The 27,768-nt window shown below is 53.3% G+C and overlaps 1 protein-coding gene across 1 annotated transcript in view; it reads right to left on the bottom strand.

The window, feature by feature from the left end:
* PDE8A (phosphodiesterase 8A) overlaps window positions 1–27,768 on the bottom strand; it is a 109,870-nt gene that overhangs the window by 1,850 nt on the left and 80,252 nt on the right. The window contains exons 9-22 of the mRNA XM_006905301.3: window positions 26,415–26,497; window positions 24,781–24,832; window positions 24,638–24,680; window positions 17,962–18,039; window positions 13,708–13,778; window positions 13,278–13,442; window positions 11,936–11,984; window positions 11,597–11,732; window positions 9,845–10,043; window positions 8,686–8,903; window positions 7,088–7,220; window positions 5,076–5,243; window positions 3,429–3,558; window positions 2,603–2,714 (exon numbers count right to left, since the gene is read on the bottom strand). Coding sequence (XP_006905363.1) covers window positions 2,603–2,714; window positions 3,429–3,558; window positions 5,076–5,243; window positions 7,088–7,220; window positions 8,686–8,903; window positions 9,845–10,043; window positions 11,597–11,732; window positions 11,936–11,984; window positions 13,278–13,442; window positions 13,708–13,778; window positions 17,962–18,039; window positions 24,638–24,680; window positions 24,781–24,832; window positions 26,415–26,497 — 1,637 coding nt within the window. The remainder of the gene's footprint in view (window positions 1–2,602; window positions 2,715–3,428; window positions 3,559–5,075; window positions 5,244–7,087; window positions 7,221–8,685; window positions 8,904–9,844; window positions 10,044–11,596; window positions 11,733–11,935; window positions 11,985–13,277; window positions 13,443–13,707; window positions 13,779–17,961; window positions 18,040–24,637; window positions 24,681–24,780; window positions 24,833–26,414; window positions 26,498–27,768) is intronic.

The following is a 27,768-nucleotide window of genomic DNA, read 5'->3' as shown; positions in this document are numbered from 1 at the left end:
GGAAGAAGGGGAGTAGAGGAAGGTGACTTAGAGTTGGGAGACGGAGGGGAGGGAGGGAGGGAGGGAACTAATGAAGGTGAGGGGAGAAAGGGGATGGTTGGAAAATGGGGAGGGAGGAAGGGGAAATAGAAGACTTGGGATAAAGGAAGGGGTGGACTTGGGGAGGAAAGTGGGAGAAGAGGGGAGGGGACTAATGGAGAGAGGTGAGAATGGGAGGAAAGTGACAAATGGGGTGGGAAGAAGGGAGCTTAGGGGATGAGGGAGAGAAGGGGAGGGGACTTAGCAAGGGAGGTAGGGATGGGAGGAAGGTGACGGGATGGGACTAATGGAGGGAACAGGGTAGGAAGAGGACTTAGGAGAGGGGAGGGAGAAGAGGAAGGGAGGAAGGGGAGGGACTTAGGGAAGAACGGGAGGAGAAGAAAGTGACGGAGCGGGTGAAGACGGGGACTTAGGGGATGTAGGGAGGGGAGGAAGGGAGGAGAAGAAGGGACAGGACAGATAAGGGAGGGATGGGAGGGAAGGTAGAGGGAGGAATGTGACTGGGGAGGCGGTGACGGGAGGAGACTAATGGAGTCGGGGAGAGGAATGGTACTTAGGGGAAGGATGTGGGGAAGAATGGGAGGGCAGGGAGTAGAGGTCGGGTGGGAGGGGACTTAGGGATGGTAGGAGCGGAAGGGAGAGGACATAGATAAGGGAGGAAAGGGACTTAGGGGAGGAAGAGAGGACAGGGAGAGGGGACTAACGAAGGGGACTTAGAGAAGAATGGGAGGTGACAGGAAGTGCAGTGAGGGGAGGACAAGGGGACTTGGGGAGGGAAAGGAAGAAGGGAGGACAATATGAGTAGGGTATTAATGGAGGGGAGAGGAGGAGAGCGAGGGGAGGGAGGCGACTTAGGGAAGAATGGGAGTAGAGGAAGGGGACGGGGAAGGAGGGTGAAGAGAGGGTTCAGGGAGAGGATGAAGGAAGGGGAGGGGAGGAGACTTAAGGAGGTTAAGGATGGTGAAGAGAAAGGGAAGGGACAGATGGGGGGGAAGGAAGTGGCGAGGGCTAATGGAGAGGAGGTAGGGGGAAGAGGGAAGGGTGGGGATTTAGGGATGGAGGGAAGAATGGGAGGGGACAGAGATGAGAAGAGAACTTAGGATGGGGAGGAGAGAGGACCAGGGAGAGGAGGAAGAGGGCTATGGAGGGGAGGAGAAGAATCGGGGCACTAAGGGGAGGGGAGGTAGGGAGGAAGGGGAGGCGACTAATGGAGGGGTGTTAGGGAGGGGCATATGAGTAGGGTATTAATGGAGGGGAGAGGAGGAGACTTCGGGGATGAAGGGAGGAGCGGAAGAAGAAGAGAGGAAGATTCCGGAATGAAGGGGACGGAAGGAGGAGAGCAACGGTGGGAGGGGACAGAGATGAGAAGAGAACTTAGGATGGGGAGGAGAGAGGACCAGGGAGAGGAGGAAGAGGGCTATGGAGGGGAGGAGAAGAATCGGGGCACTAAGGGGAGGGGAGGTAGGGAGGAAGGGGAGGCGACTAATGTAGGGGTGTTAGGGAGGGGCAGGGGAGAGGATGGGGAGGAAGATGACGGGAGGGAGAAGAGGACGAGGAGGAGACTATCAGAGGGGAAGTAGGGAGGAAAAGGGGACTTAGGGATGGTAGGGGAGGAAGAGGCAACTAATGGAGGGGTGTTGGGGAGCGGGGAGGGAGGGGGAATGGGACTAACGAAGGGGACTAGGGAAGAATGGGAGGGGAGGAAGGCAGGAGAGGGACGGGAGTTACACAGATAAGTTAGGGTGGTGGGGAGGGGAAGGGGACTTAGGGAGGGGAAGGAGGGTGAAGAGAATTTGGGGAGAGGAGGAAGGAAGGGGAGGGATTAGGGAGAGGGGTGGGTAAGGAGGAGAGGAAGTGGAGGGGACTTGGGAAGATGGGGAGGAAGGTAGAGGGGAAGGAAGGGGACTTAGGGGAGGGGAGGAGGTCAACTAATGGAGGGGTGTTGGGGAGCGGGGAGGGAGAGAAGACAGGAAGGCAGGAGAGGGAGGGGAGTGTACACAGATAAGTTAGGGTGGTGGGGAGGGGAAGGAGGGTGAAGAGAATTGGGAGAGGGAGGAAGTGGAGGGGACTTGGGAAGATGGGGAGGAGGTGAAGAGAGGATGGGGATGGGACGGAGGGAGGGAGGTGAGAATGGGAGGAGAGGAAAGTGACTTTAGGGGTGGGAGGGAAAAGAGGAAGGGAGGAGAGGGTGGGGAGGGGAGGAAAAGGACTTAGGAAGTGAGGATGGAAGGGACTTGGGGAGGGAGGGGACGTAGATAAGGGAGGAAGGGGACAGGGAGAGGATGAAGGAAGGGGAGAGACCAAGGGGAGGAAGGGTGTGAGGGAGATGAGGGGACCAGGGAGGGGAGGCAGGGAGGAAAGGCAAGTGGATGCAGGGAAGATGGGAGGAGAGCAGGGATGGGGAGGGATGGAGCGGAGACGGAAAGGGACTCGGGGAAGGTCGGGGGTGCCGGGAGGAGAGGAGAGGTAGGGGAATCAGTGGACGGGTGGCACGAGGACAGGGAGGCCGGGCAGGGGCACAGCCCGGTAGGACAGTGTGATGGGGACAGGCCGGACCACTCACCACTGGGATTCCATCGGTGGTCGGAGGCTCCTCAGCTTCCTCTCGTCCAGTCCTTTCCAGTATTTGAAGTTGTTGTCGAGATGCTGCAGCAACTCCGGCAGGTCCACGAAGGCTGCAAGAAGAGGCGGCTGTGTGAGCCCCTCAACCTGTGCTTAGGGGTTCGCATTGGGCTGTCGAGGAAGAGGGGGACCTGAGCGGGCAGCTCCACAGCTGGCACGGTCCCAGATCCTGAAGGCCAGCCCTGTCCTCCAGGTACACAGGTTAAGCTGACAAGTCTCACAGATGAAAGCGGCCGTTCATCTGCTCAGTGAACACGCAGGCCTGTGGTGTGAGCCCCGCCTACAGCTAAGCAACCAGGGGCTCTAACCTGGGGCCCCCTCGCAGAGGCCGCCTGACCGCCTCTTTGCCCCTTCGCTCATGTGGAAGGGGAGGGCAGAGCCGTGGGCACCCGGCACGGAGGCCAGCCCTCTGTCACGCCCGCTCCAGCGTGGGGCCGGGAGCAGATGGCGAAGGCCCCCTGGAGGAAGACCGTGGGGCGCGGAGTCAGCATTAGTGGTTTTGAGTCCCATGTTCTCTACTACTAGCAGTGCGCCCCAAGTTCACGTCCCTCCTCTATGAAGCTGGTGTCACCCCGTCCACCCTGGGGGGAGGGGCGGTTCAGGACGATGTGGACAGACCCAGCCTGCGGGGTAGTGGGGGGCTCGGCAACGGCTCATTCTCATCCTCAGTGCGGTGCGTCTGGAAAGTCTCAGCCCCCAAGCATACGGCATTTGCTACTTACTGTGTCGTGCCCGTTATTTAAGAAACGTGTCCCAAGCGTTCTTACCGTCCCAAGCATCGAACATGCCTGTGATGAAGTAGTCAATGAACGAGATCTGAGACTTGGGAATGCTGCAGGTGTTTCTGTCAAACACAGGCATCACCACAGGTAAGTCCTGCCGCTTCTCTTCATCGGTCTGCAACAGAGAACACCCGACTGTCACGCCTGCGCCTCTCCCCCCATGAGAGCCGAGGGGAGGCCGAGCAGAACGACAACGGACCCGCGCCAGACCCTGTCATTCCCAGAGTGGGGACGGCTCTGCACCAGGAGGGCCTGAGCTCACCCACCCCACCCCTTTCCAACACCTGGGAGCCGCCTGCTGAAGCTCCTCAGGTAACACTGGGAATGGTGCCCGTGGGACAGGAACCTGCTCCTGTCACACCCAGCCCCCCTCCCGACCAGCAGGGGATCCAGGGCCCGAGGCCAGGCCTGCGGTGGGGAGTCACAGGAGGGTCCGGTGGCTGCTGCTCATCTCAGGCCACGTTATCTCATTTGCAAAGGCTTTGAACGCCCTTGAGATCCCTGAGTTAAAAAATTCTGGGACGAAGATTTTACGTTAAAAAAGCACTGAGAAGAAAAGCATTTGTGCACAGTCACGGGCCACCTGACGACGGGGCTCCGTTCTGAGAAACGTGCCGGGAAACGACTGGTGGCTGTGCCGACGTCGCAGGCACCCTGCAATCCTAGGTGGCACAGCCCCCGCACGCCTGGCCGCACGGGGTGGCCCTTGCTCCCAGGCCGCCAGCCACTACAGCAAGTGACTCCGAGTACTGTAGGCAATTGTGACACAATGGTACTTGCACATCTACACACGTCTAAACATAGAAAAAGTACAACAAAAGCACAGCGTGAAAGGTAAACGCTGGTCCCCCTGAGCAGGGCGCTTACCGTGAGTGGAGCCGGCAGGACTGGAAGTCGCCCTGGCGAGTCGGTGAGTGAGGGGCAGTGGCCGTGAAGGCCAAGGACGTGGCTGTGCACGACTGCAGACTTTACGGACACTGTCCCACAGCCCTCCCCTTCCGACAGGGCCAGAAACAGACGCGGAGGCTGCCAGTGCTGCTCCACGGACAGGGAGGTGGGGGGGAGAGTGGCTGGGCGAGGCGTGGGTCACCGTGGTGGCGACTGCCAGGAGGGCGTGAAGTGAGGCCTGAGAAGCAGGCTCAGCAGTAAAAGCGGAGAGATGAAGGCGGGCGGCGGGGGCGGGGCGCTGTCATGGCGCTGGGGAGCAGCGGTCAGATTTGGGGGGGAGCTGCTGGTGTTGAGAGGAGTGTGTGAACGTGGAGACGGGAAAGACCTGAGGACTCTGTACTCTGACCTTGGACATTTGGTTTGGTTCCGTCGACCCTGTTCCGGCGCACAGGGCTCACACAGGGCTCTCTCCTGCACGGAGCTGATGGGAGAAACGAAACTAACTACGCTTGACGTCGTCACGACCGAAAACATTTCCGAAAACAAGGTGGGGGGCGGCTGGCGCCGCGCCACCTCAAAAAGCTTTCCCTGCAGAGGCAGTGGCACTTGGTGCTCGTTACGGTAGCCCTGATGACCTGTGTCCTGGCACAGGGTGCGCCGTGAGCGGGGATCGACGGCCAAGCCCCACGGACACTGCTCCCAGCGGAGACAAGAAAGCGAGGCTCCCAAGAGGGCGCGTCTCACCTGGGAGAAGTACTCCTCCGAGATGCGGGCGGCCCACTCGATGCTCTGCTCCAGCGGTCGGCAGGGGTTGGACACGTCCGCGCACTTGATCAGCATGCGCTTGATCAGGGTCCGGTTCTCCGGCGTCCTGAGCACGGTGTTTATGGCTGCTTGCTCTTCATCTGTTTCCTAAAGCATGCGTGGGATTCAAGCAATCGCAAGGGGTCTCCTGGTGCCCGGCCCTGCGTGGTCCCACTGCCAACACCATGAGGCGCTGTCCAAGATCTACCCAGCAGGGGCTCCCAGAACAATGCTGAGGAGACTCCGAGCATCGAGCTTGGCCCCTCGCTTGACAAAGGGGCAAAGCAAGGCGGGCGACATCGCAGAAGCACCCAGCAGGAGAGGGCAGCCGCGGAGGCTGAGGTGTCTGCCCCTCCCTCCTTCGTGGCTCGCTCTTCTCTCTCTCAACCTTTCTCACAGTTGCCTCTTTCTGTTCTTTCTCTGTCATTCTCCCTTGGTAAGAACTCAAAGACCGACTTGAACTTTTACTTACTCGAAAGGAGTGTGAACTGAAAAAGTAAAAGATTTACCTGCTCTCTCAACAAAGAGTCGTGTGGTCCACCTGGCTCCCGCCTGTCATTTCTCAATCTCCAACTCGGCCCTGTGGCATGTGTGACTGGGGGGTAGCTGTCAGTGTCCCAAGACTGTCATACAGTGACACCTCCATAACACTGCCTGACATTGTGGTGTACAAAGAACTTAACTTTCTCTGGACCTGCACTCACAAAAAGGCCTGCGGTAGGCCTGAAGAGCGATACTGCGTGCTGTGACGTTTACCAAATGAGGACACTGGGACTCGGAGAGGCGAAGAGACTTGTCAAAGCCACCCAGCTGAGCCGGGGTAAGGACCTAAGTTCTACCTTCGGTCCTGGGCTCCGTCCACTCGCAGTAAGTACGCATGCATCTCGTTCACAAGGACACAGTCACCACCCACGGGGGAATGGACCCTCCGAAGCAAAATCGGGGTAGAAGACGGGGTGCCGGGCAGAGAGCACCATCAAGGAGGATAAGGCACCCTCATTCACGGGACCTTTCCAAACGGGCCGGTCCCGTGATTTCCAGGAGAGAGCACAGTGGTCTAAGAAGGCCTTGGTGGTCCCGTCAAGTGGGCAGAGCTGCCATCAAGACAGCCAGGTGGCATCCTGAGCCAAGGCCACCTCATGTCTTGGGGAGCGCCAGAAGGGACACCACCGAGGAGGCCCGAGCTCTCCCGGCTCCAGCTTCCCCCCTCTCTCTCCAGACTAATGCTTTCAGTGAGAAGGGTGACGAGCTGGAAGGCCGGGGAGAGACGAAGCCTGTGGCCAAACGAGCTGCAGAACGGAATTATGACCTTGGCTCGACAGCTCCCAAAAGCAAGTCGTTCCTATGTGTGCCAGGGGCTCTCGGTGCCAGGAGCCGGGGAGCAGGGCGGGGGAAGGGCTGTGAGTTGGTGGCAGGGTGCTCAGTGCTCGTGGAGTAGGTGGGGGGCGGGCAGACAGCTGAGCCTGAGGAAGAGGCTCCAGGGAGGCCCGTTCTCCAGTGCTGAGCCGACGGGGAATCTACGACGACAGCTGCCCGCCTCACGGGCCCTGTGCCTTGACGTTTACGGTGCCCACTGCACCGGCGAGGCAGCGGAGCGGCAGAACTAGCGGGTGCTCAGGCCTGGCTGCTTCCTGGCTGCCCCTGCCCAGCGCCTCAAGTCCCGAAATGGGGGCGACGGTGTCACCCTTCCGTGACACAGCCAACAGAGGATAGTTGCTGCCACCACGGAATGCACACAGTGTGGAGCAGCTGGTGACGGACCCAAGGGCTCCAACCGTGCCCACAATGCCCAAGAAGGGGGCAATGGCTCCCCCTTCTACACTTATCTGAAACTTGAGCCTCCCTTCAGTTTTTTTCTCCTTCCAAGTTCTGGTACTTTCAAGAATTTAAGCGACAGAATCAAATTCAGTGAGCCCACAGCACGTGGGGACGAAGCCCAGACAGACCCTCACCTCTTTTACTTCCAGTGCTGCCAAGGGCTTGTTGACGCTGTTGACAAACTTGTTGACGTGCTCGAAATGCTTTGTCATCTCTGTGGCCAAGACCATGTCAATGATAGCCTGGCGCAGCGTCCGGTAGTCATTCCTGTTTCAGGCGACAAATGAGAGGCTGCTACAGATCACGGGTCCAGACTCGACCGATAGAGACTTGTAAAAACTATCTGTGATCCGGGATACATGTCCACTGTGGCTAAAGTTCTAACGTCACTGGAAGTCAGCTGCAGGGCACACTTTAAGAGATCGTAAAAGTGATACTTAGTGCCTTGATCGTCATCAAGGTGAACCCCAAGAGAAGTTAAAATCGGAAGCTTAAGGGCAAGACCTTGTAGATGCGACGTCCGTGTGTTGTCACCCGTGGTGTGAGGCCCACGGTTCTTGGACTAAAACAAGACAGGAAGTAGTTGGGTGAGCAATGTCGCTCTCTCAGCGAAGACGGGATGGAGACCTATGGTTATGGAGAGTGTACCCCACAGAGACCCAACACCTTTAGTGCCCAAAACTTAGAGGGCAGACCCTCTGACAGGTGAGACAGTCACACGCAGTGCGTGACACCTCTTCCTCCAGCCCTTGTTTTCATTTGTTTTTAAAAAATTTTTTTGAGGTACAGAGAATACAAAATAAAATCTCTATTCTGCCCCTTTTCTCCATTCACTCCGTTCCTTTCCCTGGGGCAGAGATAACAAGTAGCTACAAACAAAACCTACTGATCTCCACGTCTGAAATTCTACAACGTGGCACAGGGAGCTTAGTAAAATCAGGAGTCTCCTTTTTTTAAAAAAATCCCACATGAAACTTTCCTTAAAAATCCAAATTAATAAGTCCTCCTCATGACCGAACACTTTTTCCTACGTTCATGTGACAGTAAGTCCCTATCACACATCAGGTGCCACACTAGATGCTTAGGGGACAGTGATGAACGAAACTCATATGGCACCGTGATCTTACAGAGCTTAAGAATCAAATCAGACATCAGACCAATAATGAAAACGTGACAAGTGCTACAAAGGCACTGGGACTGAATGAGCAGCGTGAAGGGTCGGGGAAGGCTCCTCGGGGAAATGACATGGGAACAGAGACAACGAGGAAAATGCTGGGCCCACGAGGGCAGAGCGGAGCGTTCCACGCAGAGATTACGACGACAGCTCCCCTGTCTCCAAGAGCTCAGCATGTCCGCGTTACTTCCTCGTCTTGAAATGTCGAGACACAAAGGAGCTGACCCTTGAAATCGTGCTAAGTGAAAGCAGCCAGTCGCAAAGAGCACATACTGGGCACGCTTCCGTTTACACGAAATGTCCAGAGCCGGCAGATCTCTGGACACGGAAAGTGGCTCAGTGGTTGAGTGGGGAGTGTGGCGTGACTGCTAACGGGGTTGAGGATTTTGGAGGTGATGAAAATGCCCTCAAACTGTCGTGGCACTTGCACTGCTCCGAACGAGCTAACGATCACCGTATGCTTCAAACGGGTGAACTGCATGCTGTGTGAATTTATCTCAGTACAGTTGTTTAAAGGAGACGGGCGGACCAACGTGCTTCCCTACCCACGCCTCTTACCTCTCCATGTTCTTGAAGATATTGCATTTGTCATCTCTGATGGTCAGCTGGAAGGCCAGGGCCGCATGGTGGCTCTCCAGCACAGCAGTGTCATTGTACAGAATGGCCAGCTCGCTTCCAGCGTTACACAGGAAGGAGTTGGTTCTCCCGGGGTGGTCCACGTCATGAATGGTGGCTGCAATGAGGGCAGCGGCCTCATCGACGGGATCTAGAGTTTGCTGAGAACAAGAGATCTTGTGAAAACTGAGGCACTGCACGAAGCCTTCTGTAGGGTCTTCTTCCCACCCTATGACTTTGAGGTAAGAACACTTGGGATTTCTGACAAGAGAACATTGTCGAGCAAATCCGGGGTCCCTGTCTGCTGAGAAAGAGGCATCTTTGCACATGCTGTCCGGACACAACGGATTCTTGGTCTCACGCTTGTTAAGGACTTCCCGTCAACAGAGAGGAGTAAGTGGGAGAAGTGGAGGAGATGACTTACATCTCCATGCCATTACAATCGTTTTAAGTTGGCTTCGTGAATACATATATGTATGTGTCCTCTATAGAGTAGTTCAAAAAAAAACAATAAATTACAACAAAAACTGGCTGTCTTTATATGTTGGTCCATATTGACACTGATGTCCCTCTGCTGCCATTATTTTTGTACTTTATAAAACAGTTCTCTCTCTGGGCTCTTATTCTGCCTAGGTCTTGGTCATGATCTTTCTTTAAAAACAAAACAAAACAAAAACCTCAGAGCGAGGAGGGGGCAGCTGAAGACCCAGCTCCGGGAAGGTGTCCCTTCAGGGTGAGAACCAGCTTCCGCTCAGCACGGCCAGGTGCCAGGCATGACGTCGCCCTTCTCTGACTTTGAGAGGACAGGCGGGGCCCCTAAAGTGGCAACAGCCGATCCTTAGCTGGCTGCACTTGTCTGTGGGTTCGGAGACCCCAGGGAACAGCCGACTCCTGCCCTTGCTGGCTTTCTCCCTGGGGACCAGCTCCCCGTCACGCTCCCAAGGAATAGCTGAGTCACATCCTGAGTTAACAGTGTGTGGCCTCCTGCCTGACTTCTCACACGGCCACAGCCTTCCTGAGCCAGGCTGCGCCGTGAGGGACACTCCTGAGCAGTCGTACTGCATGGCGACTTGGGGACAGAGGCAGCAGAAACCCAGCTCACCTTTATCCTCTCTCTGCAGAGGAAGTAGGCGGTGGCGTGAAGCACGTCGGCAGAATGCGTGGAGTTGTGGTACGGGTTAGAGGAATGGTAATTGGCTTCGATGAGCTGGAACCACGTTCTCAGTGTTGCCTCGGAGCAGTTTAAGAGTTCACAGATTCCAAAGCGAGCAAAGATTTTGAGACCAAGATAAATTAAAGGCCTATAGAAAAAATATTCATAGCGTTCAAGTAAAGCGAAGAAACAGGCCACGTGGCGAGAGCCCTGTCAGATCCGACGAGCACACCTGAGCCAGACTTCGGAGAGCGCGAGGGCAGCAAAGCGGCGCCTGCCTCTCTGTCGCCCCTTCTCCCGGGAGCCAGCGCCAAGCTGGCTACAGCCAACTCCCAGTTCTGGCCTCAGAGCTCTGTCCGGTGCTCCCGCTGGCCGGGCGGGCTTTGCTCACCCTGCCCCTCCTGATTCAGACTCCTCCTTGCACCAGTGGATTCCTCCAAATCAGCGTGTTTGCTGCCCGGCTAAACTTGTGCCACATTGAACCCTATCTTCTCCTTCGGACCTGCTGGACCTAAGCCGCTGGCCAGTGTCCTGCCTGAGGACAATAATGGTTTCTGATGACCGCACGTGAGCCAGACACTAGGGTATGCCATGGGATGGTCTCGACAATCCGGAGGTGGGTGTCGAGTCTGAGGAGGTTCCCCCTTAGAAGGGAGCCAGCTGCCACCAGGTCGGGCCCTTCCTTGAGAAGCACCCTTGATCTAGTGCTTGGCCTTTGGCTCGGAAGGTCGAGAAATGTGGCTCTGCTGAGGCAGTGTCCAGAGATGATCAGGCTAATGGGACTCGGACTGACCTGCCTTGGCCCGGTTCACGTGAATGCCATGTCACTAGTATGTAAACCAGATGCCCAGAGATGCATCTGCCGTGGGGTGCTCCCCACGTCTGTGCCCGTGTCGCGTGCATGGAGCAGAATGTAGCAGAAGGCTGACTCGCAGTGAGCAGGAGGAAAGGGCAGGGCTACCTTGGGGTCGCCCAACTGGGATGAGACCTGACGGTGATCCCAAGAAAGTACACCTCTCCTGCGACTGTCAGGGGTAGGGCCTCGCCATCCTGAAGGCTGGCCTGGCGGGCATCGGCTGTGACATTTCACTCCTGTGTGCCAAGTCAGCCACACCTCTTTGGTTAACAGTTCTTTTCCAGCAAAGTGCAAAACTAAAGGTACGGACCCCATTCTCCCCCACTCTGTGGTCACACCCCGTCCGGGACGACTGGGTGTGGAGTTCTGGGTCTCCCCATGCCTGTCACCGACACAGCAACCGAGATCTGGGGACAGCTCTTCTCAAATGTCTCTGTTCTCTCTGTATTTCTAATTTTGAGTTCTAGACTCTGGGCAGGGCTCTTTGCTGTGTCTTAACTTATCACCACCTACAGAAGAAATCAACATCCCTATTTTACAGGGAAAAAAACAACCCTGCGACTTAGAGCAGTAAGTCCCTTGCTCAATTTCACACTTCCCATGAGTCTGCTGTCTCGTCAGGAGTCGTGCCCAGGCAAACTCTGCCCCCGGCTTCTCGCCCGACCCCTTGTCGAGGCCCAGGCCCCGGTGACTCAGGGGCACCTGCTGCCCTCCTGCTCCTTCCTGGGCCTCCTCCCCTGGGAACCGAGGACTGGCTCTGTGCGGAAGCTACACTCCTCCGGTGGCTTCTCCACACAGGCCCTTGGCATCGAGCTCTCTGTCTGCCGAGCTCCAAGCGAACTCACCTTTTCTGAGTGGCGGCCTCCAGTTCAAAAATATCAAAGTCCCAGTAGTGCTCGTTTTCTATGGCCTGAGCTATCCGCGGTGGGATGTCGTGAAGGGAGATGGGAGTGACTATATTGCTCGCAATCTGCTGAAAGTCTGCAAAGTGATGAAATTTGGAGAACAAAATTAGCAGGTTTTACGGCATTAGCTGAGGGAGAACAGTGCTTTGTTTCTGAGGTTTTATGACACACCAAGAAACTGCGTACTGATGAGAAAAACTATCTGACAACTTTTATCCGAAAAATTTATTTTCATCACTTCAGCCTGACCAATAATGATCCACAAAGTTAAAAACTTACTTTTTGTTGAAAGAGCATATTCATTCCCAGATAGTCTTCGTAAACCATCCTGATAAAAATCAAGGAAACGAGAGAGAAATCACAACTGTTCTTTATCTCCTGCAGACCCCAGGACTGTGCTCCCAGAGGACAGCTAAGGGCAGCCCTCTCCATCAGTGCACCCTGAGGCTCCCTGGAGATTGACCCCTGAACTCAGTCCCTTCACCGACAGCACTGAGCCTGACACTCGAAGGACCGGCTACACTCGGGGTCGGACGGCACGGGGCGGGGGCGGCTTGTGAGAGGCCCCTCGGCCCCATGCTCCTGGTGGCTCTCAGGACGGTTTGGTTTCTTAGGGGTGACGCCCCTCTGCCCGCCACCCTGCCCCACAGGAGGGCTTTCTTGCCGCCGTCCTCACCCTAGGAGATGCCAGGCTTCCTCTGGGGCTCGGTTCTTCCTCCGGGCATCTCACTCTGCCCAGCAGACTCTTGGCTGAGAGCTGCTCCCAGACCACCGCCCCAGCCCGAAGCAGCCCCCTCCTCTCACCCTGCAGTGACTCCCCCCACCTCACCCCAGACACTTTCCCACCCTGTCCCGTGTCACTGTCACCCCTCGCTAGAGGCTAGAGGAGCCTCTGTCTCAATAGGCAAGTCCATGGTTAGACATCATCATCACTCGAAACCATGCTACCCTTTCTGGAATTATTTGATGCCTTAAAAATTAGGGTTTTAGGCAGGCTTTATCTAGCTACCTGCCTAAAACTTTATTTTGAGGACATCAAGTGATTTCAGAAAGCAGGAACTGGGAGGGAGATGAATTTTATGTCTTCCCAACACAAAGGTGACAGCGATAGAGTGACAATTGTTCTTCCTGTAGAGACCTCTATAGTAGACAGGCTGGAGGGGGCATCCAGGACCTCCAGAGCCCCATCCAATGACATGGTCTCAAGCGCTTCTTTCCAAAGAAGTCACCAGCTCTGCACAGGCTGCTTGGGGGAACCCATGCCCCTTCCCCCGGGGCCTCTTTAAACATGGTCCTTCTGTTTTGCAATGCGGTGTGGAACACTTCATATATTTTTTTTTCTGCCCCAGTTAAGTCGTATTTAAATAAATTACTCATAGAACCCCTAAGCAAAAATGGGGCAGCGGCTCAGAAGACAGTCTAGAACATGCCCCTCCCTTATGTGCTCCAAGCCGAGGTCCCTGGGTGGACGAAGAGCAGTTGAGCCCAAACGATGGACGGGCTTAGGCCCGGACCGAGCCTGACACGCAGACAGCTTTGTCAGGCCGGCCTGTGACCAAATGACCGGAGAACAAACGGGAACGGCAGGCTTCCGCCAGCGGCCTAGTCAACACACACTTACGGACATTAGGCCCCCGACGAGGTCACTGGCGTGAGGGTCATCGTCCTTAGCACCGAACTGCGGTGAGTATAACTCAGTGGTTCTGAGAATTTCCAGCACACGGTCTAAGGCTTCTGTCACAGGCATGGGACTGTTTTCCTGGGCAGCATTGATGATGTTGATTACCTACAACACGGAAAGAAAAGCCTTGCGTTTCGCAGCCTTAAAAACAACGGAAAAGAGATCCTGAGGTCAGGCTGGCCATGCTGCTCAAGGCTGACTGACGACTAGCTGAGTGTCCATGCCACATGCCCTCTCTTGAGAGGAAGCGGCTCCCCGTGACTGGGAGAGCATCAAGATTGTCACAGGTCCATTTCTCCTCACTGGAAAAAATCGGCGGGGAGAACAAGGGACACCGTGCTCAGTGGAGATGGACCACGAACGGCCTCACCTTGGTGATGGGCGCCTCGATGGTCATGGAGTGTATCCGGGCCATGGAGGAGTGTCGTCTCTGGCTGGCCACTGCGGAGAGATCACGTGGGCAGAGGTCAGGGTAGGCACAGCCTCGGGCACCTGGCTTGACCGCCGAGGGCTCCGTGCCCTTACCCACCCCCCAGGCCCCGCTGTGCCCAGCTGCACAGGGAGGGGGCAGGACCAGACCCACATAGCCACCCAGAGCTCCCCTCCTTCCTACGAGCCTGGGACCCCGGCCTAACCGCCTCTGCTTCCTTCGGTTCTAGGTACTAGGAAGCACGTGCCCCCACAGACTGAATGTCTGATGTCACAGGCCAGAGAGAAAACAGGAAAGCAACTAGCGAGCCAAGGCCAAACAGTCAGCCTCTTTTCATGTTTATAACAATGAGGCTTTGTAAGTATTCAGCCTGCCGCTGTCCAGGAGTAAGGATGTTTTGGAAGACAATGCCACACAGACTCTTTGTTTCATATATGGCAAGAGAGATAAATACTACTCGCCATGAACTGAAATACATGAATTTCTGGTTACAGTTTTCAAGGCATCCACCGTTATGCATAATCCAGACTAATTAGGTAAATACCTCCGACGAGGCAAGCAGCAACTCTTAGGTTCTAAAGTTTGTTCATTTTTTGGTTTGGGTTCCTCTGGGGGTAGCGGAGAGCCTGGGCAGTGCACAGGCAGGAAAAATGTTCACACAGAGTTCTGTCTGTCTCCCTGAAAGCCCCACTGTGAGGCCAAACGCTCTTTACCAAACACCGTAAGGACCGCAGCCTGATGTGTCAGCCTCGCGCTCCCAGACTCGGGCCCTGGGAGAAACTCCGAGCGAGAGCAGCCACGCAGCGGCTCTCAAACGCTTTAAACGCTGGGGGCAGACAAACTGCCTTCAGTCTAGTTTTGACGACCAGCATGTAGTTGCCACCTTTCCATTTTACTCAATGGGGTCATTGAACTCAAAAGAAAAACCACTATTTTATCATTATGTCATAAAAGGACTTGTTCTCATTTGAAAATTAATAAAAGTGACATCTGCTTACAAAAACCAAACAATAGTATAAATGCAATAAAGTCAGAAAAAGGTATAAAGATTGTTGTGGCTGTGTATGTGGAAAGTCCACAAAAGAATCGACAAGCACGACTCTGACATCCCTGAGTGAGCTGGTCAAGGCTCCTCGGGACAAGGTCAATATACAAACGTCAATTGTATTTCTGTAAGCTAGCAAAAAACAACTGGAAACTGAAATCAAAAACACCAATATGACATGTGACAGCATCTAAAAACATCAATATTTAGGAATATAATGAAAGATGTGCGAGATTTATATACTGAAAATGCAAAACGCAGCTGAGAGAAAATAAAGACAACTGAAACGGAGTCCCAGAGCGCACGCAGCGCCTGTGAGAGTCAGCGTGACTGAGCTTTCAGTTTTCCCCAAGTTGACCTACAGATTCAAGACGCTCCTAGATAAAACCTAGGAGGCGTGCGTGCGTGCGAGTGTGTGTGTAAACTAACAAGCCGATTATAATGGAAGTGCAAAGGACCTAAAATAGCCAAGATAATCTTGAAGAAGTTTACGCCACCAGATATCAAGACTTCCTGTAAGGCTGTAGAAATTGACGATGGCGCTGGTACAAGCACAGACTAACAGAGAAGTGACACAGAGTCCAGACACAAGACCGCATGTGTACAGTCATCTGATTTACAACGCTGATGCTGTTGCAAAAGCTGTTTTTTCAATACGGTGATGGGCCAATTGGATTTTCAAGGGGTGGGGAGGGAAGATTCGTCTTTGATCTCTACCCTCACCAGATGTAAAAATTGATTTGAAATGGATCACAGACCTAAAGTGGAAGATGAAACAAGCTTGACCTTGGGATAGAGAAAGATTTCTTAAACAGGACAAAAAAGCACCAGCTATAAGAGAAAACACTGATAAAATGAACTTTATTAAAATTAAGAACCTCTGTTATTTAAGAGACCTTTAAGAGACGGATAAGGCAAACCACATACTGAGAAAATATATTTGTGATACACACATCCAACAGAGGACCCATATCTAGAATATATAAAGAATCCCTACAAAACAATGAGGAAAAAGAGAAACACCCAGTTATAAAAATGGGTAAAATATGGAACAGTGCTTCACAAAAAAGGATATTCAAATGGTCAATAAGTATATGAAAGGTGTGCTCGACTTCACTGGTCACCAGAAAAATTCAAACCACATCCACCAGAACGGCTGAAATTTTAAATGCTGGCATAGCCAAGTGTGGGAGGATGTAGAGCACCTGGAACTCTTATAGGTGAGCGATGGGGAGGAGCCCAGTACAGCCCACGTTGGAGCTGTTCACAGCTGCCCAAAGGCCCAGGGCATACACAGGTGCACACACACACACACAAGAACATTCACATATCTTTATTTTTAAAAGCCCCAAAGTGGAAAGATAGACACTGATGTCCATTAATAAGAGAACAAATAAACAAATCGTGGCATATTCATATAATGGAGTATTTACTGAGCCATGAAAAGAATAAACTACTGATACACCTAACGACACGGATGACTCTCAAAAACGCTGACACGACCGAAAGAATCCAGACAAAGAATGTGTACTCATGTTATATGGTTCCGTTTCTTGAAGCACAAGAGGCCAGGTGAATCTGCAGTTTTAGCAACTCTCGGTTGCCTCCGTGTGGCAGAGGTGTGTGTGCAAGTGCATGCGTGTATACTATCTGGATCTACACTGCGTAGTAGTTACATGAGTGTAAACAATTGTCAAAACTCATTGAGCTGAACACTTAACATCTGAAATTTATTATGTGGAAATTATAACTCCAAAAGAATAGTGGTTAAAAACCAAAAGCATTAAAAGAAGAACGTTTACCTATTAAAAATACAGAAATGGACAAAGTCACTCAAAGGATGAGGGAGGCTGGAAACGCCTGGCCGTGGGCATGAGTGAGCTGGCCCCTGTCCTGCCCTGCGAGGGACATGAGGGCAGGAGCTGGGCCTCTGCTGTACAATCCAAGGTGCTACTGCCCTGCAAAGTAGTGGCTTTTTATCTAGTAATAGCTCCACATGCTTCCCCGTTCATCTTTGGGTTGAAGAAAGTACACAGTTAGCAGTGTGATTTGCCTCCGCGCTACCGATAAATCATTTTTATTACATTTTTGAAACTACTAGATCATTCAGGCTATGTATCTATATATCTATATAATATTTAAACATTATATTCCAATTAGAACTTAAATAATATTCGCTTAATAAGAGTCTTTCACATGCAGCTCACCTCCCCACCAAAAAATAAGCTTCTAGGCAAACTGCAACCCACAACGAAATACAGTTAAGTCCTCACTCAATGCCACTGAAAGGTTCTTGGAAACTGTGATTTTAAGCAAAATGACATACAAGAAACCAATTTTACCATAGGCTAATTGACAAGAACAAAAGTTAAGTTCCTATGGCATATTTCTGTTCACAAAACCATCATCAAACTTCTAAATAAAGACTTGAAACACTTCTAATATTGAACACTGAAATAAATGTGAGCTACACGTAAGGACAATTAATAAAAATAAAGGAGATCATTATTTTCCAACCTGCTTATGCCAGTTCAGAGTCGAGTGTGGCTGCAGCCTCTCCTGGGACCCCACCCTGTATGGGACGCCCTCCCATCGCAGGCCCACTCACACCCACGCATACTCACTCAGCCAGGGACTATTTAGACACCCCAGGCACCTCACGTGCACATCTTTGGGACGTGGGAGGAAATCAGGGGACCTGGCAAAAAGCCATGCAGATGCGGGGAACGTGTACACTCCACACAGTGGCCCTGCCAGGAGTCCATTTTTTTCTCCCCTTGTCAACATTATAACGAAATGACGTTGAACAAAACAATGTTATTCGAGGACTTGCTCTATATTGTTAAGAATTCCCAAATGCATCACTCGCACAATGATAGCAGGTAAACTGACATTCTGCTGTTACACTTTAGGGAATTGACCGCAGAGCGGGCAGGGAGATGCACCTTTTTTCTTTATTCCCTCACTCCATCGAAAGGTTCACATGGAACCCACAGGCGGGAGTCGGGGAAGAGGGAGAAATGACAGACGGCTAGAGGGTCTCCCGTCCTGAACTGGAGCTGTACAGCGACCCAGAGGCAAGATGGAGAGGCACGGTGGGCCTGCATGTCGCACCGAGGGTCACACCCTCCCCTTTGTCCTGCACCCACCTTCGCTCGCGCGATGGCCAACAGCTTTGACGTCTAGTGAGCTTTTTCTCTTGTCTTTATGTTTGCCTGACTGATTATCTGTAGAAACAAATTACAAATCACCTCGTCAAAAGGATTAACAATGAAAACATGTTAGGAAAATTATCAATCTAAAAAAAATTTAAAAAGAAAACTTAAGAATTACAACACAAAAATCAACACAGTGGGCAGAAATGCAGACTATGAACGAGGGGACTGACTTTCTCAAAATGTCCCTCTTGATAGAATCATAAACAAGTGCCTTACAGCTTCCAGATGACATATTACAGAGTCCCACTACATAAAGTAAGAACTAAGAGAAAGTTTGATCCCCATCCACACTCACCCCAAGGGAAAAAAAAAATCTATGTATTTTTCCTACAAGACCTAAAGTGCCTCAGGGAAGAACGTGCCTCTTCCTGCGCAGTGCACAGTGCAGGGAGTGTCAAATGACAGTTTATCTTTCTCCCCGTGACCCCACCTTCGGTGAATGGCACCGCTGCTTTTCTAGTAAGATCTCTCTCCCCGACCCCACACCAATCAAGGACAAGACAAAGTTGACCTTCCTTCCTGTCCCTCCTCTGTGTACCTAACAGGTGCCACGGAGGTGCTGAGCCTCTCCAACCTGTCCCCATTTCACAGACGAGGAAACTGGCAGCCGCCGGGCGGGTGGCTGAACGCGGCTGGCGCTCGGCCCTGGTGTCCCACCTGGAGGCTGCGTCCTCTCTGCCCCATCGTGGGGTCCTCACCTGGAGCCCCACTCACAAGCAGGACCGGATGCAGGGCCTTGGCACCCACCCCCATCAAGACGTTTCTTCATTTGCTATTTGCTACGCTCTCTTCTGCACGGGCACTGACCCTGAACTTGTCACAGTCACTGCAGACCTCCGTCTGGCTACATCTGAAGGACACAATTCAACTCTGACCCAGCTTGGCCTGACTGCTTTTCCTGGAAACTCCTGGTCTGCACCAGGCCTTGCTCTCCGGCTTTCCTTCCTGGTTTCCCTCATGGTCCCCTCTCCCCAAGCCCCACCCAACCACAGTGCTCGGGAATCTGTCCTGAGCCCTGCTCCTGTCCGAAGGCAGTCCCTTCGAGAGAGCCCGTCCTTCCGATAGCTTTAAGCAATCTCTGTGCCCCTGTCTCACCCTGAGCTCCAGGCTCCCACCTTAACTGGCCATTGGTCACCTGCACCTGGGTACCCCTCAGGCACTTCAAGTGAACGCATTATCTTCCCCCAAACCCACTCTTAGTCCCAGGTCGCTGAGTTGGAGACAAGAATGGGTATGACTCCTCCCCTCTCTCCCCTCTCCCTCGACTGGTCAGCTAAACCTGTGGAGTTGGCCTCCTCAATACGTCTTTAATCTGACCCTGCTCTGTCGCTGCCCTAGCTCAGACGCTCGTGATCCTCCTCCGGATTACAGGCACACTCTCTCATGCCCCTTTCGACCCCTGCTCCACAGGCACCCAACTAACCCTACTAAAACAAAACCCTGACCAGATCGCTCTCCCAATTAGAACATTTCGATGGCTCATGACTTTTTAGGATGAGATTGAAGCTCCCCAGTGTGGCACCCAGAATCCTGTGATCCTGACCCCTTCTCCTCGGCCATCATGGACCGTTTCTGATGTGCTGGTTGAGCTCCCCACCTCTGCGCCTCAGCAGACTGCTTCCCTCCGCTTGAGGGGGTCCCTCTCCCAAGTCACCTTCTTCACCCTGTTAACTGTTGCTCCTCTTTGAAGATGCGGTTACGACGCAGTACAGGTATCATAACCTTTGGGAGACCTTCCCCACACGCCCCCGACCCCACCCTACACTGCCGGCAACCGACTGCCTTGCTGTCTGTTCCCCACCAGCTGTGAATGACATGAGGACAGAGAAGTCTTCCTTCCTCCTCACTAGGTGACCAGCACTGCCTAGCAAGTAACAGCTGCTCAGCCATCACACATCTGCTTCTCCAGACGCCTGCATGTTCCTGTCACAAATGAAAGCGCCACTAAATCAAACTGCTCTGGCTCCCGGGCCCCCACCCTGCAGCACCTCGGCGACAAGGAGTAACCCCGGCTGGCAGTCAAGGCCGGGGTCAGTCTGCTGGCAACCGCCTGCCTTCCCTCTCTCACCGGTCTTGACCACACGCGGGCTGTGTCAGCACAGCTGCTCCTCACTCTGTCTCGGGAACAGCCTTGACATCTGCTCCTTCTGCCTCTGGCACAGGACACTGAGCCCTCTCCGAAACCCACTTCAGAGGGCACCTCCCCCCACCACGCGCAGACCCAGGCACGTGTCCTCTCCCTGAGCTTCGTGATCAACGTCCGCACGGCTGCCTGATGAGACCGCGCTGTGAATTTGCTTGTTTCCTCGTCCCACTCCCTTTATCCACTCCACACACTGTACTGGGCACCCACATGTCGGGCCTTAAGCCAGGCCTTAAAGACGTGAAGCTGAACAAGGCGTGAGCTATAGCAGTGGTTCCCAACCCTTTCGGCTGCTATGAGAATCTGATGCCTGATGATCTGAGGTGGAGCGGAGGTGGCGATGCTGGCCCTGGGGAGTGGCTGCAAGTAGCGATGGAGCTTCCCCTCCTCTCCCATCGCTCACCTCCTGCTGTGCGGCCCGGTTCCTAACAGGCCACGGACCTGACCAGAACCGGTCCGCAGCCTGGGGGTTGGGGACCCCTGGTCTAGAGGGGACAGAGGTAGAAGAACTCAGAGTTATAGCAATAATTCTGAGGCACAGAAGGAGCCCCGAGGAGGAAGTGGAAGATTCTTCCCTGGGACAGGAGCAGAGAGGATGTGAGCCAAGAAGACAAGGAAGCTGACTGTGCCGATGGAGCAGGAGCGGGGACTGGAGAGAAGCAAGAAGCACGTGTGTGCCGAGGATGGGGTGTGGCTCGAGAAGCAGGCTTTCACTTCTACCTAACATTTCAAAGTGACTTGATCTCTGAGTCCTATAGCACCTTCCCTGCTGAGATGCTGGGAGCACCTGGCTCTCAGAAGCTCAACTCAGACTCGTGGACACGGACAATAGACTAGTGGTTACCAGAGGTGGTGGGGGGAGGGGGAAGGAGGGAGGTAGTGGGGTAAAAGGGGTCCAATATGTGGTGACGGAAAGAAATCTAACTATGGGAGGTGAACACACAATGCAATATATATATGCCTTACTGTTAAACTGTACTCCTGAAACTTAATGGATTTCATTAACCAAAGTCACTATAAAAAAAAAAAATTTAGAAAAAGGAAAGAAGAAGCCGGACTCAGGAAGGCTGAAGGGATGAAGGCAGAAGTGTGAGGTTTCGGCCCCGGAAGCAGCGGAAGGAGCGAGGACAGGCCCTCCTCCCCGGGGGTGCTGACAGTACGGACTGACCTGAGGCGTCTGGCCATCAAGGCAAAGATGCAAAACGGGCCTCCACAAACCAGGGCTCTGCTCTCAGTTTCCCTTTCCGTGAAATGCAATCCTTCCACAATGCCCACTGTTTGAGGACAGAGAAATCAGCGACACTTCCCTGGCCTGCTGGGTAGGTCCGGGGAGCCCTGGGGAAGCTGGGAGTGGCAACCGCAGCGCCCGCACGGGTGGCAGCCGCCCCTGTTCCCGCGTGGACGCTGGCGTCTGGCAGGATGGGCTCCTTCCTGCTGTGAGGAAGCTGAGAAGCAGGTATCTTACGGGACTTCCCAAAGTCCCTCTGCTGGAACACAGCAGACTTTCAGAGAACATTCTCAGACACTCAACAGTCCCAGCACTTGTGGACTGCTTGCTCTGCACGGGGACCACCCTCGCTCGGGGGACTCCACCGACCTCCAAACTGCAGTCGACAGCTGCCTGTGAGCCTTCGTCCCCCCTGCGCTCTGCGGCCTCAGACACAGAGAACCACCTCCTCCCTCCTCCTGACAAAGCTCGCTTTCCCCAGACACAGAGGGACACACTTAAAAGCTGATTTCTGTCGTGTGTAACCAAGGACCCCGCTGGTCCACTGCCTACAACTCCACTGCCTCCCAAAGCAAGACCAGGAGCTGAGTCTTCTGGACATAAAGCTGGTTACGCTGCTGACGGGGAAGGAGACTGGACAGCCAGCGGCTCATCTGGGTGAGATGGGCAAGACTCTTACGTGGGCACTGATCTAGTAAAAGGACAGAATGGCCCCACACAAACGGTTTGGGAGATTCCTCCCCAGCTGACTGTCTTCTGTGACCATGTCGCTAATTCTGCCTTCCAGGGCCAGCTCGTCATTTCCTGGCTGCCTGACTCTAGGCTGTCATTTAGCCCTTTGAAACTTCAGTTTCTGTCTCAGTAATAAAAAGATGTTAACAACAGCCACGACTAGTTCACGGGCCTGCACTATTTTTTTTGGGGGGGGGGAGGGCAGGGCAGTGGCTGTTCTAAATGTTAAAAAAAATCCAAGGCAAGGTGCTCCACGACCTTGTAGAATAAGGGTCACGGTCAGGCTGGGCGCATGTTGGTAGCTTCCACTGCTGCCTCCTCCAGCCTCTGCAGGTTGCGTCTCCCAAGCCCGCACTCCTCCAGGTCTTGGATGCCAAAGCCAAGGTCTCTCTCCTTCTCTGGCGCTGCACTCCCCTCCCCCTTTCTCTGTGCGTTTCGGCCCTGACCATGGTCGATGTGTCCCCGTTCTCCCGTCCCTTGACTCAGGGACACCTTCAGGTTTCTGCTCCCACTGACCCTGATGCTGATGCAAGTGATCTTCCCACCCAATCCCCCCACCACCCCGACACACACCTTTTCTTGGCGTCTCTTCCTGGGTCACCTCAGAGTCTCCACTCCCCTTTGCCATCCCTGGGTCAACCTCATCAGTTCTACATCCAAACTACTAGGTGATGCTTTGCTGGCCAGCAAAAGTCACATCTCCAGTCCTGATCTCTGAAGCACACAGAAACAAGGGCCCCAGGGCCCAGGAGGTACTCAAGAGAACTTATCACAATGAATCAGCGGACGAGTGAACACACACACGAACCCAGGGCCTCACAAATAGCGCCTTCCACATCCGCCTCCCCCAGCCCGGGCCATGCCCTCCATGCCCAGGGTTAACACCCATGTTCTGACTGCTCGTTCTCGCTTCCCCCCCTCTGGCCCCACGCCATCATCGCCCTGGCCTCTCCCGTCCACTTACTGTCACCATCGCACGCCCTGGCTGTTGTTTCCTCCCCTCTAGACTATGGTGACGTTGGCTTTCCTGTCCCTGGTCCCTCCTGCCATGGCACCTGTATCACACGTGCTCTAGGAGCTTCTCAGAGCCCAGACCTCATGCCACTCCCGCCCCCAAACCCTCAGACCCCGCCGCCTATGGGCGAAAACCCCCATTTCCCCCCTGGCACTCCGGGGTCCTTCACGATCCCAGTCCTCTTTCCACACTAACCATGCACACTAGTCGAATCTAATCCTTACTCTTTCTGGAACACACTCTGTACTTTCTGTCTTCTGTGCCTGTTTTTATTACTAGGATGCTTTTCCCTCCACACGTTCTTCTTATTCAAATTCACGTGCCCCTGTCTGGAACTTTCCCTCTTCCTCTGAGTTACCACGGCACTACTGGTCCTCTCTCATTTATGACTGATCACCTCTCACCACTTGCTGTGTCCCGTGGTATCAACATGTCTCTTCTTTTCACATTAAAGCCCGACTGCTCTTGGGGCACCCACGAGAATTGTCCCAGCATGCACTCGGGGCTTCTGGAGTTGGCTGCTTGGATCGAGTGCCGGCCCCACCCCTTCTTAGATGGGTATCTTTGGGCAAATTAGTTAGCCTTTCCACTTCCTTATCTGTAAAAAAGGAACTTCATCTATAAAAGGTCTACCCATTGGATTATTGCAAGACTCTAATTAAACACACTCAAGCACAGTGCCTTATACACAGCAAATGCTCAGAAAGTATGTGGGTGACATTTCTAGAACAATGGATGAACCTTCCGGTGCTGCAGAAAGCACGTCCCCAACAGCCAAAGGGCTGGAAGACAAAGCCTCCTCCCTGGGCGCTCGCACGGGCTGGCTGGGCCACCGGAGCACCACCGGGGCACGGCAGGGCGCCACAGAGCATGTGCACAAGCTCAGTGCGGCGCCTGCGCACGGGGCTGGAGCGGGCCTGTCCCGTCGCCCCCGGCCCCTCATCTGTGAGCACAGGCGCAGGCAGGCGGCTTGTGAAGCCACATGCATGAAGGAAACAGGCAATTCCAGGCCTGGGAAAACTGCCTGCAGGTACACAGATGCGGGGAGGAGCAGATGGTGCCCAGGACACAGAAGGAGTGGGGCGAGTCCGGCTCCCTCCCTGTGGGCACGTGGCGACCACTATCTGCAGATGAAGATGTCCCTGACAAAGTACTGTGCTCCGACCCTCAACACTGCTGCCTCTTCAAATAGAGATCAAGCCAACAAACCACACTTCACCCAACACGTCCCCGTATTAAGTGCATGCATTTGAGGTGACCAGTTCTCTCCCCGCAGGCTGTGACCCACCCCGGGACACCTGTCAGAATGCCCACAGCGCTCAGGTCCTTAGACTCACAACCCAGCCTGGGGAGCCAGGCGAGAAACGCTGCCATGGCGCCGGGAAATACAGCCCCCCACGCCAGGCAAGCTGGTCGGAGTGGGGTCTGCTTTCACTTTATTTGTTTCCAAACCTCAGTGAACCCTCAGAATGAATATGGCGCACCATACCTGTGAGTCTGTCAGACTGAACACATTCGGCTATTTTCTCGGCCTAGAAATGAATTTAACAGCCGTTAGTTCTGACGGCCGAGGTTTGGGTAAGGGAATCCTCGCTGGGGCGCAGCCGGGGTCCGAGGGGCCCCCTCACCTACCTTGTTGTTGCCACTGCACACTCTGATAATGGACACATAGTGTCTAATTCTTCTGCAAGTAGAAAACAATGCGTTATTTCTCTCCGGGCTCTCTATTCTGGGGTATATGTAGCTAGTTTTTCATTGTGAAAAGAGCATCTCTCTTCCACAGCACACAGAGTGCTTTGAGAAAAGCCTATGGTTCGTGGCCAAGGCCGCCAAAAAACAAGCAAGCGTCTACAAGCACCCTTTGGTGTTTCTGTAGAAACGAAATCAACTCTTCAGTAAAAAACGAAATTCTCCCAAGTCATAATGCAATAAAAAATACCTATGTTTTTAAAAATGTACTGCATGTTTAACCCAGAGCCTGTAATTCCTTAACACGTTTTCGTTCTCAGACCCTTATATTGAGGCGCTTCTTCCAGTCCCAGGAGCAGTCTGCTCACACCCATTCGGGGAAATGGCCCGAGGCCACGCGGGGCCCTGGTCAGCTGCCCCTCTAAGACAAAGCCCTCGGGGCTTATCTCAGAAGCTGCTGACTCTCCTCATTTATTGTTCTTTTCAGTTTTTCAGTCTTTCCCCTTGATAATCAAATCACTATATACTTATCACGAAAAAATTTGGAAAGGACATAAAAAGGCAAAGAATCAGAACAGAGGGCCCACATAGATCCAGTTCCCCGGGGCAATCGCCAACTGGCAGCAAAGCCTGGTGACCAAGCACGTGAGCCGTGCAGTCAGCACAGACGTCTCGGCCCGGCTCTGCCAAGTGTCGGCAGCCGGACCTGGGGCCAGAAATCTCGCCTCCCAGCCTCAGTTTCCGCATCTGGAAAATGGAGACGGCCACAGTGCTGACATCACGGGGCTGTGGTTGGGGTGAAATGAAGTGACGTCTCCCAGGCACTGAGAGCCGGCCCAGGGAGGGCGGGCGCCGTGACCAGCAGCAGCTGCTAGAACCACTGCCACATCTCCCCGTTCCTTCTTCCTTCTTCCGTCTTCACGACTGAGATCAAACCCTCCGTACTATTCTACATTCTGACTTTTGCATTTATCGTAAGCATTTTTCCTTGTAATTTACTTTTCTAAGATCATTGTTTCTAATGGTTGCATATTTTACTGTTGGTTGTCCTATAATTCATATTCATAATTTTCTGCTATTCAAATTACTTAAGAAAGATTCTGAGATAAACCATCAGAGATTTTTAGGCCCCTGGTATACACTGCTTTCCAATCTGTAGTCACATCTGTTTTATGTGTTTCTATAAATAGTAGTATTTAATATTTTGATCTAATTTGATAGGTTTATGCGGCAGTAACACACAGGCTATCGAATTAAATAAAAATTTTTTAAATGTGGGGAGTCCACCAGTCAGTGTTCTTATCACACAGCTTAATAAAGTGACATTCTGATTTAAATACATCAGTCTCCTGTATATCCGTGCACTTAAGCAAGAGTGTCCAGAGTCTGGTGGCTCTGGGTCAGCAGGTGGAGGGTCGGGCTGTGGCCATGGGGAGGCCACACTGTAAGGGCAGTCTTAGATGACACCTTTCTTTCAAATTTCTGCATGCAGTTCTTAATTTACTTAAGTGTTCAAAGCACATTGTACAATAAGCCAAACACGGTATGTTGACTGGAGTACTTGTTTTTCCACTTACCCTCCCTGTCCAATGACAGGTATTATCTTCACATTTTGTTGTACATTATCTCCGTTTTTGGCATAGCAAATTCCTTGCCACTCCTATAAATGGAACGTAAGCATCATTACACTTTGTGTTCAAAACATAAACCCAAGAATATTTTCCACTCCAAGTTTTGATTCATTTACCATTGCTAAAGCAATTAGGATACAAATTACCCCAACCCCAAACACAATTTTGGGCAATCTGACATTCTCTCTCAAACTTCCAAGTCCATCTCCTTCTGAGCTGCCGAGAAAAGCCAGGTCTAAGTGGCCATATGTTTTCGGTGGCCGTCAGCTGGCACAGAGGCCCTTGGCCTGAGTGAGGAGTGCTCCCTCGCTTCACCACACAGACTGCTCCTCTCCTAAGTCCTACCTGCTGCGGGAGGGGGCTGAAGGGAGTGACTGCTAGCCCTGCATGTGGGCGAGGAAGAATCAGGACTAGGCAGAGAAGGCGACCTTCTGTGGCCACGAGTATGGCTGCTACCACCTGTGGGATGGGTTTTGGTCCCTCTGGGGTGGGATGATGAGGTAATAGCCAGGACCGCGCTAGGGTGAAACAGATAGGTGAGACCTCATAAGGGCTGCGATTGCATTAGTCATGCTCTCAGGTCAGACAAAATCAGGGGTTTTTCCAGAAGTGCAGTCTGGGAGAGCTACCGGTATGTGTGGGACCTGACCGCAACGAGAGAACGGAGGCTTGCAAGTGGCTCCCTTGCTCTCGGCATGTGGGGAGAAACCTGGGAGGGAGCTAAGTTTGCCACCATGTAAAAGATTGTGGATTCCTACAGCAGTCACTAAGGATCCTTAAGCTATACAAATCCCTGAAACTCACTGTAGGACACGGAACTCGTAGGGTATTGCATAACCTCCTTGACCTCCGGAGTCCCTCGGGACCTAGAGCTGACCCAGGCAGGATGTGGACCACCATGGCAGCCTCGGTGGCTTAGCTCAAGTTTCCTGCCCAGACCCTAGTTCAAGGTCAATCGTGAAACCTTCTATGCTTGGGGCGTGGCGACCTGCATGCAAACACCAATGGCAGAACCTCATCTTCAGATAAGAAAGTGGATCCAAGAGGGCGGTGTGGCCGGAACTCAGTACGTTCTGAGGGGACGCGCACCTGTGCCGGAAGCGGGCCAGGGCCAAACGGCGATCCCACGGCAGGGATGTGCAACCGGTCCTCCACACCCCCGTGCCCACCGCGGGAGGCTTCGGCAGACGGGCCGAAGAGGAGTACGGGAGGGGCGCTGTGCTAGTGTTTGCAGAGCTCTGTGAATATGCCACACGCCACTGAACTGTAGATTTTAAATGGGTGAATCGCGTGGCATGTG

The sequence above is a fragment of the Pteropus alecto genome, unplaced genomic scaffold (assembly GCF_000325575.1).
Source record: "Pteropus alecto unplaced genomic scaffold, ASM32557v1 scaffold60, whole genome shotgun sequence".
Taxonomy (NCBI): Eukaryota; Metazoa; Chordata; class Mammalia; order Chiroptera; family Pteropodidae; genus Pteropus; species Pteropus alecto.
This window is presented reverse-complemented; position numbering and strand designations above follow the sequence as displayed.